This window comes from Piliocolobus tephrosceles, chromosome 12 (assembly GCF_002776525.5).
Source record: "Piliocolobus tephrosceles isolate RC106 chromosome 12, ASM277652v3, whole genome shotgun sequence".
Classification (NCBI taxonomy): domain Eukaryota; kingdom Metazoa; phylum Chordata; class Mammalia; order Primates; family Cercopithecidae; genus Piliocolobus; species Piliocolobus tephrosceles.
This window is the reverse complement of record NC_045445.1, coordinates 34,986,838-34,996,867: the sequence shown is the minus strand read 5'-3', so window position 1 is coordinate 34,996,867 and position 10,030 is coordinate 34,986,838. Positions and strand designations below refer to the sequence as shown.

The 10,030-nt window shown below is 47.7% G+C and overlaps 1 protein-coding gene across 1 annotated transcript in view; it reads left to right on the top strand.

Moving 5' to 3' along the window:
- The first annotated feature begins 2,859 nt into the window (after positions 1 to 2,859).
- SLC25A43 (solute carrier family 25 member 43) overlaps positions 2,860 to 10,030 on the top strand; it is a 48,626-nt gene continuing 41,455 nt past the window's right edge. The window contains exon 1 of the mRNA XM_023198683.1: positions 2,860 to 3,486. Within this exon, the coding sequence (XP_023054451.1) occupies positions 3,212 to 3,486 (275 nt within the window). The 5' untranslated portion in view covers positions 2,860 to 3,211. The remainder of the gene's footprint in view (positions 3,487 to 10,030) is intronic.

Sequence of the window (10,030 nt, the reverse complement as noted above, 5' to 3'; positions counted from 1 at the left end):
AGGCACGAGAATCGCTTGAACCTGGGAGACAGAGGTTGCAGTGAGCTGAGATAGTGCCACTGTACTCCAGCCTGGGTGACAGAGCGAGACTCTGTCTCAAAACTAACTAACTAAATAAATGAATAATAAAAGAAAATAAAAAGGCACACAGTCAAAACTCAATCTCCCTTCCACCTCTGTTCCCAAGTCTCCCAGTTTCCTTCCCCAAAGATAAACTGATTATCAGTTTTTTGGCTATCCTTCCAGAGGAATTATTTCATTTCTGTTTCAAAGAAAGGAAAGAAGGAAGGTAAGAAGGAGGGAAGAGCGGAAAGGAGGAGAAAGCAACCCCATATAATATTTATTGGTCTGAGCATGAAAAAAAATATGAGGAAGAACATTCACACACACACCAAGCTCTTAACTGTGGTTACCTCAGGGCATGGGCAGGGGAACTTAACTTCCTTTAATACACTTCTGGACTATTTGTCTTGTTACAACAGGTATATACTACTTTATAATTTACAAATTTCCAAAAAAGTAAAAAATAAAATTAGGAGAGTGGGAATCAATCAACATTAGTATAAATATAACAAGATAAATTATATTTTAAGAAATACTAGCAAGTTAAACTACAGTAATGTACTGAGAGATTTCAGTTGGTGAGAAGACAAACTGAAAAATGAAAGCTGGAGAATTTAAAAACCTGCTAGCATCTCCCAAGCCCTGACTGGGGTAACAGGAGGCTGCCTACGGCTTAACTCTCAGCTGGCCACCTTTCTCCTTACATTATAATATAACTTCTAAGATTTTTTTTTTTTTTACTCACTGCCTCTTCCCTTTTTTTCAGTTATCACACATTGATTTTTAGCATAGCACCTCAATTTCACATCATGTACATTTTCCAAAGTTGGAGATTGGTAACCTACTATGCTCTCCACAGACTTTTCAACAAGTGTGAAAAAGAGGCAGCAAGGTTGGCCTGAGTCTACAAGTCACAATCCAAAATAGGATATCCTCAGAGACTCATTTATGTTTAGGATCAATATACATAAGGTGCCCAATGCTAAGCAGATGAATGAGACTCTGGCTGAATAAAATATGAACACCTAGTTAGCACACGATCATGAAAAGACAGAAGGCATCCAATATGTAGTTTGGTGTTATTCATTTTACGGTTCAGTGTACCTGTAGTGAAAAATACACATTTTACTTTCAAGGTTAAAATAGGCCAGGCACGGTGGCTCATGCCTGTAATTCCAGCACTTTGAGAGGCCAAGGCAGGTGGATCATCTGAGGTCAGGAGTTCGAGACTAGCCTGGCCAACATGGCGAACCCTGTCTCTACTAAAAATACAAAAAAAATTAGCCGGGCAAGGTGGCACGCGCATGTAGTCCCAGCTACGCTACTTAGGAGGGTGAGGCAAGAGAATCACTTGAATCTGGGAGGCAGAGGTTACAGTGAGCCGAGACCATGCCACTGCACTCTACCCTGGGCGACAGAGCAAGACTCTGTCTCAAAAAAAAACATAACTTGGCTGACCCAATCTCCATACGATGGGGTTATCGCATGAAATGTTCCAGACCCAGGAACTTCCTGAAGGAGCTTTATAATCTTGTCCTGTTGTCCAACAAAGTGCTTTAGGAAGTACCAGTACCCGAAGGTTTCCTTATTGTAATCCCCAAATTCCAATTCAAGCCCTTTTAAAGTCAGGGTCCTCGGGTCTTCAGAGTCATACATCTTTCTCAAGCTTCCCCCAGCCATGAAATTAGCTTACAGCAAGACAGGAGAATTCACAAAACATGAAAATAAGCGTTCCCCAATTGTTGAGAGCAGGGCAAGGCTTCTGCAACTAGAACAAGTTCTCACAGTCAAAACCTTGTAATCTCAAGTGAGACTAACAGTGAAAAATAAAACAGGAGAAACCCTGCAATGCCTTTTAGAAAAGGTTCCTACAGCATTGTTTTAGTAAATGTAAACAACTATACAAGCCTAAAAGCAACTATGTATGCGGAACATCTTGCTCACACCAACAGATTGCTGACTGCTCCTTTCCTTGTAATTATTAGTGACATGGCTTTTTTAGAAAAAAGGAGACAGAAATTCTGAAATTCTGAAATTTTTGAACTGATTAAAGAATGCTTGGATTCTGGCCAAGCCTCTCTTAGCCATTCTTTGCCTCTATTCTCTTAGCTTACAGAACCACTGAAAATGTCCCTACTGGAGTTAACTCTGCAGTCCTAGTAGACGCATAGTGTAGCCGTTAATGGAAATTGACATAAACCGACCTAGATTTCAAACCAGTCTCTGCTTTGTAGGTAGCTGTGTGAGCCTGAGCAAGTCCTCTCTGTGTCTTGGTTTCCTCTCCTGTAAAAGAATATCTAATCAGAACACATATAAACTGCTTACTCGTACCAGTCATTGTTCATTAACCCTTACAACAACCCCTAGGAGAAAAAAATTATAATCGCTATTTTATAAAGCAACTGACGCACAGAGAGGTTGAGTGACTTCCCCAAGGTCCCACAGCTGGTAAGCTGCAGAGCCAAGAATCTTACGCAGCTTCAAGAGTCCAGATTCAAATCCCCACACCTACATAGCCTCTGTCAATGAAGACATACGTACTTAGGGCCGTTTTGAGGATTACATGAGAACGTCTATAAAGCCCAGTACTTGACAAGTGCCTGAGAGATAGCTGTGGTTGTTAAAATTTTTTACCTTCTGCACTGGGAAACCATCAGGGCTTTTTGGTCAGGCAGGAAAAAAAAAAAAAAAGAGGTTGGAAGGAAGAGGAGGAGGAGGAGGAGGAGGGAAGAGCCAGGGGAGGAAGACAGAGAAGTGGAACGTGAAAGGGAGAAAAGGGGCAAACCAGAGGAGAGGCAGAGAGGGGCGGCGGGGACGCACTGAACATTCAGAAAGCAAGATGTCTAGCAGGCCGGGCCTTGAAAGAACAGTGACGTTTCGCAACTGAAAGTCGCTACTCGAGCCTTGCCAATTGGGGAGACTATGCCCATGATATCCGCGGCCTCGGAGCCCAGACCATCCGGGCCCTCGCGCCCCAACCCCCACCAGCCTCGGGCCGGGCTAGGGCGTGGATGGGGCTTCCCGTCCCTCACGCGGGTCCGCCCCATGCCGGGCGGGGCCTGGGGCCCGCCCCCTCCGCCCCCTCCGCCCGTGGCCGGGGAGCCCCAGGCCCGAGCCACGCGGTCTCCCGGGTCCGGGCCGGGGCTCGATGGCGACGTGGAGGCGGGACGGCCGACTGACAGGCGGCCAAAGGCTGCTGTGTGCTGGGCTGGCGGGGGCGCTCAGCCTTAGCCTCACCGCGCCCCTGGAGCTCGCCACCGTGCTGGCCCAGGTTGGCGTCGTGCGAGACCACGCCCGGGGGCCGTGGGCCACGGGGCACCGCGTGTGGCGGGCAGAGGGGCCCCGGGCCTTGTGGAAGGGGAACGCGGTGGCGTGCCTGCGCCTCTTCCCCTGCAGCGTCGTGCAGCTCGCCGCCTACCGCAAGTAAGAGCGGGCGGGGCCTGGGAACCGGGAGGCCGGACGGGGGTGGGGGGGCGGGGAGCCGCGGCCCGACACCGCCCTGCTGCCTGGACTCGGGGCCCTGGAATAGGGACGGCCCCCTTGTTGATCACATGTGGGCCCCTCGGGGCAGTGGGCCACCTCTATGGTCCCCAGCGTGCAGTCCCAATGTTTCTCACGTTCTCTTGGGGTTACTGCCCTGCAAGATGCAGTTTTGTGGTCCGCAGCCCTGGTCCGAGAGGCTTTCCGGATTGGACCAGGGGAGGAGGTGGAATGCAGCAAAGGGTTTGGAGGAAAGGAATAAAAAGTTCTCTAGAGAGATGAGTCCTAACCATTTCCACCGTCCTCCAATTTGGAAACTTCTGCTTTGGCTGGCGTAGGAGGAGAGAGACCCTTTTAAAGGTGTTTTTGTCTGTGTGGCCCAAGCCCCGAGAAGAAAGTGCTTGGTGTGAGGAAAGGACCCAATCCATCCATACGAAAAGACCGCAGATTTCTGCCCACACATCTCCCCAACTTAAATGAAGCTTGACTTCAGGCTCCAACAGAGGCTGCAGCTTCCCCGCCCCAAGCTGAGAACGGCCCCCTCAGCCTACTGCTTCACCCCACTGGCCTCATTCTTTGGGCCTTTTCCGCCTTTTGCCACATCAACAGCTGCTCCTTAGGAAAAGATCTTAAGGTGTAAATGCAGCCTTAAAGCTTCCACCGAGCTCAGAGGTACCTGCATTTGAACTGGAAACCAAGCCTAAAAGAATCAATTGGTAGTGATGGCATTTCAGGAAGCAGAGATGTTTCTGTATTGGGGGCATGGTCCCTGTGTTCCTCATTCAGTGGGCACAGTGGCATCTTTGACATCGCCTTGGCTCTGAATTAGACAAACAGCCCACAATTGGGAGAGTCGGTCTTGACCACATAGTTTAGCCTTGGCAGCTAATAGTCAAAGGATTTTGCGTTGACACTGTCACTCACTTGGGAGGCCAGAGCTGGAAGGGTCACCTGGCAGGTGACAAGCCGAATGGAATCATCCTTATCACCTAGGCCTCTAGGCCAGCACTCATTTTGCCTCTGCCTGGAAATAGAGTTCCCTTCTCTTCCTCTGCAGAGGGACTCGTGGGTAGGATCATGACATTTAGTTAAGGCCCTTTTTCCTCCCCACCCCTGCTTGCCCTCATCAACATCTGGCCTGCAGTCTGTAAACAGTTCTCCTCTGAGTCTTAATGACTCAGTTTCTCCCCCATTTCACCCTCTTCTCTACAAAGTAGTGTGGAAATCTTCCTTTGGATGGGATAAAATATGTCCAGAGCGGTGGGGGGCAGAACTTCAAAGGCTGGTTTAAGTATTGTGGCTCTTCTGCTAACCACCTAGTATATGCACATCATTAGACTTTTACAGCTCATGCCTCCTGCCCTGTAAGGTCCATAGGACAGGAAGCATTGTGCCTGTTTTACAGATGCAGAATTTGGGCTCAGAATGATCACACCTCTTATCAGTGACAGAGCTGAGCTCCACTACCTGGCCTTCTGACTCCAAATCTTATAGTCTTTCTGTTATATCTTGCTGCCTCCCTGCATCCATTTGACACTAATTTAGTTAGGCTACATTAAGTCCCCACTGTGTGCACGGTGCTGAGAACAATACCAGGATGGAAGGGGCATGGTCCCTGTGCCCCAGGAGCTTACAGAGTAATAAAAGAGTAAGACTAATATGTCCATGACCATAACACGCAAGGTAGCATGTGATTGTCATGAATAATGTGCTCTAGAAATGTACCCTTCTGATAAGCGACGAGGAGGAGAAAATGTGAAGACTTCATAGAGGAGAAAAAAAATTCAGTTTGGCATTGGGAGAATGAGTAGGAGTCTGCTGGGCAGAGATGGGGAGAAAGATACTGCAGTTGATGTCAGCAAAGACACAGAGGTGGGAAGGCAAGCAGCACAACAGGAAATCCAACCAGAAAAGCAGGTTGGAATGAGATATTTAGAGGGTTGGATTAAGGAATTTGGACTTGACTTGGTATCCAAGGGTAGCCATGGGAGGTTTTTGTGGGGGAGTGGGGGGAGGCGTGTTGTGATTAAAGCAATTCAATGGAAATGATTGTCACATCGTGGCAAAGATGACTAGAGAGGAGGAAGAGTGGAGACAGCAGGGCCAGTTAGGAACCTGTTGCACTAGTCCACATAGCAGCTGAGGGCACCGGCAATAGGTGACCATGGGAGCAGAGAGGAGATGTGTGGGAGAACGAGAACAGAGACTTACATGGGCTAGGTTTGCTAGGAATTTTTTTCCCCTACAGGATTATTTTCTTTCTGAAAACTAAAAGGAAGTATTTTGTTGAATGGCAAGACATAGTTGGAAAGCAAAGTGGTTGATTAATCACGATGCCGTCCTTCCTACATCAACATGATCCTCTTGATTCATCATTATACTGATTCATTTCTACTCTTTTCTGACCATGAATTTGCAAAACAGTTGGCTGGGGGCCTGTGATCATGGGTTTGAACAAAACATAAACATCCAGAATGTTCAGGGAATGGGGTGGTTAAGTGACTTGTCCACAAACACGATTAATGGAAGAGCTGGAACTTGAAGCCAAGTCTTCTGGCTCCTTAGTTCAGGTCTCTGTCTATCATCGCACAGCAGAAATATCTGCTTAGTTGGATTTACGATCAAGAGTCCACTCAGTAGTCTATTGGGAGCTAGGTTATTGTAATGGGTGGCTTTCAGATGTATCAAATAGAAGACCCCCCCTCCTCCCCCATAACTTCACAACCTCTTGTCTATCTTGTCTAATAAACATTAGTTTGGGTCCCTGCAACTCTGAAATTGTTCGTAACCAACACTATTTCTTTATTGAATAAGCACTTCATGAGCTTATGTTTGGCTGCATTGGCTGCTAACCTGTTAGGTTGAAGTATTGGCAGTTCTAATTATATATATCTAGGGTGTGTGTTGTATCTGTGCTGGCTGAAAGGAAGGGGTTGCTGCAGTTCACCAGTGTATCCAGTCTCACTGGAAAAAGTTTCTGTGCATGTATGTGTAGGGGTGGGAGGAAGAACAGAAAAGGAAACAGTGCCGCCCTACCTACCCAATCAAGAGTTTAAGGTGCATGGACCAGGATGACGTCACTGGCGGATTATCAGGGTTACCTGCCCTGACTCTGAGATTCTAGGGGGAACAATTGGTAGGCCTTATCTCTGTATCAAATGGGAGAAGTCTGAGGGAAAAAAAGGACTTCCTATGGTTCTTCTTTTTAATTGTGTATATTTGATATTGAGACTGTATAAAAGAAACTGATATAAAATACAGCTCCTCTTCCGAGTTCATCAAGTCATTCAGTGAATTAAGGGCCTGTTTCCTCTCCGCTTGCCCCTACCAGTCATTTCCTTATCAGAAGTGTTGAACTCCCTTAGGCTCTATGCTGAGGACTAACACAGGGTCTGATACATTGTAGATCTTCAATAAATGGGTAGTGAATTAACTATGCCCTAGAAGTGACCAAGTGGGATGGGGAATAAGAGTGGGACAAGGAGAATGAATGGTGTTTCTTTGGGCATTTCAAACTCCACCTTCTAGGTGGTTCCAGCTTGCTGCAGACCGCCCCTCCAGTCAAAAATTTCCTTTTTTTTGTTGGAAGAAGTATCGCTCTGTTGCCCAAGTTGGAGTGCAATGGTGCAATCTCGGCTCACTGCAACCTCTGCCTCCCAGGTTCAAGCGATTCTCCTGCCTCAGCCTCCCGAGTAGCTGGGATTACAGGTGCGCACCACCATGCCTGGCTAATGGTTGTATTTTTTAGTAGAGACGGGATTTCACTACTTTGGCCAGGCTGGTCTCGAACTCCTGACCTCGTGATCCACCTGCCTTGGCCTCCGAAAGTGCTGGGATTACAGGCGTGAGCCACTGCGCCCAGCCCCAGTCAAAAATTTCTACTTCCTCTGTTTCCCTTGTCCTTCCTGAGGTCCCCCTCCAACTTGACCAGGGTATAGAAGAGGGAGGAACAAGGAAGTGGGCAGGCAGGCAGTACAGCTGAGGCAGATGGTCTATTGGTGAATGCCACCTGTTTGAGAAAACCCTCTGTCAAACTGGGTTTTTCCTCTGCTCTCATACCACAACAACAACCCTCAACACAGAAGAAGACTTCTGTGACCAAATGTGTGTGGGGTTTTCCCCACACTCTGATAAATGGACACCAAGTAGGTGTCCTCTGATTCAGTTCTGACACTGTCTACCCAGACATAATGTCAGATACCACAGGTTAAGGGCTTGGTCCCCAAGAATGGCCCCCAACCAGACACTAGTCACAAGTCCAGCCTCCAGAACTTTTTTTTTTTTAAGACTGAGTCTCATTCCGTGACCCGGACTGGAGTGCAGTGCATGATCTCGGCTCACTGCAACCTCTGCCTCCCAGATTCAAACTATTTTCCTGCCTCAGCCTCCTGAGTAGCTGGGATTACAGGGGCCCGCCACCATCCCTGGCTAATTTTTGTAATTTTTTTAGTAGAGATGGGGTTTCACCATGTTGGCCAGGCTTGTCTCGAACCCCTAACCTCAAGTGATCTGCCCGCCTCGGCCTCCCAAAGTGCTGGGATTACTGGCGTGAGCTGCCATGCCAAGCCAGGCCTCCAGAACTTCTGACCAACCAGCTTCAAGTTGGGGTTCCCATGACCCCCTCTTTGGATTCAATTAATTTGCTAGTGTGGCTCACTGAACTCAGGGAAATAGTTAATGTTTATCAGTTAACTATAGAGGATACCACAAAGGATACAGAGAAGAGATGCGCAGGGTGAGGTAAGGGGCATGGAGCTTCCATGCCCACCCTGGGCACACCACCCTTCAGGAACTTCCACATGTTCAGCCATCCAGAAGCTTCCCAAACCCTGTCTTCTCGGGTTTTATGGAAGCTCTGTTACAGAGGCATGATTGACAACCATGTAGAAATGTGATTGGATGAAAAGCACATGACCTAAACCCAGCAAGGCCTGTCTCTTCAGACGTTTCTTGGCCTCTGTGCAGCATTCCTTTCTCTAGGGCAGAGGTTTTCAATTTTTTGGTTTTCCTGGGTCACACTGGAAGAAGAAGAATTGTCTTGGGCCACACATGAAATACACTAATGATAGCTGATGAGCTAAAACAAAAAAAAGTCGGAAAAAAATCTCATAATGTTTTAAAAAAGTTTACAAATTGGTATTGGGCCACATTCAAAGCCATCCTGGGCCACGTGCGGCCTGTGGGCTGTGGGTTGGAAAAGTTTGCTCTAGGGTATGGGGCAGGACCCTTTCTGGAATGAGGATCTTTTAACCCACAATCAGATTAGAGTCCTACCTTGGGCAGGTAAAAGGGCAGGAGAAGGTCAAAGAGAGAAAGATTCTGTTTCCTGAGACGTAAAGTGCCCCAACATTATAACAAGGACTAGGGAAGTTAGGAGCCAGGAACCATGGGTGAAAACCAATGTATGTATCATAGCACCACATCACCTTTACTTCCCTGTATGTTTAAAAGCAACTGATTAACTCAAATGACTATTTCAGTTAATGCGGCTAAGATAGGTTGACAAAATGAAGTCAAGACTTGTACAGCTTGAAGGAGATGTTTTTAATCAGTGAGTGTTTACTTGAAAGCAAAAGAGCTGGCCTAGAACCACTTAAATGGTTTCACCTGAATGCCCACTCGTATTTCTCATGCAGCAGCCTCTGGCCTACGGGCAACGGAAAGAACAGGAAATGTACCTCTTCACGGGGGGTTTGAAGGCTAAGTAACTGGGGATGCTCTCATTTTAAAAAGATAGGCCAGGCACAGTGGCTCACACCTGTAATCCTGGCGCTTTGAGAGGCTGAGGCAGGCAGATCACTTGAGCCCAGGAGTTTGAGACCAGGCTAGCCAATATGGCAAAACCCTATCTCTACAAAAAAAAAAAAATAGCCAGGCATGGTGGCACACATCTGTAGTTCCAGCTACTCGGGAGGCTGAGGTGGGAGGATCTCTTGAGCCTGGGAGGTGGACATTGCAGTGAGCCCAGATCATGCCACTGTACTCCTGCCTGGGCAACAGAGTGAGACTCTGTCTCAAAAAAAAATTTTTTTTCTACCAGAGAGTGGGGCTAGGGAGGGAGAGAGAAGGATAGGGAGAGTTTGGAATCAAAGGTAAGTGAACAGAGCTTGGCTAGAATAAAAGTATTTTATCTCTCTCTTTTTTTTTTTTTTCAGACGAGTCTTGCTCTGTTGCCCAGGCTGGAGTGCAGTGGCGCAATCTCGGCTCACTGCAACCTCCACCTCCCTGGTTCAAGCAATTCCCCTGCCTCAGCCTCCCGAGTAGCTGGGATTACAGGCACATGCCATCATGCCTGGCTAATTTTTTTTGTATTTTTTAGTAGAGATGGGGTTTCGCCATGTCGGCCAGACTGGTCTCGAACTGCTGACCTCAGGTGATACACCTGCCTCGGCCTCCCAAAGTGCCCAGTTCTGGGCTGAGTACGGTGGCTCATGCCTGTAATCCAGCACTTTGGGAGGCCGAGCGGGGGGGGGGGGGGGGGGGGGGG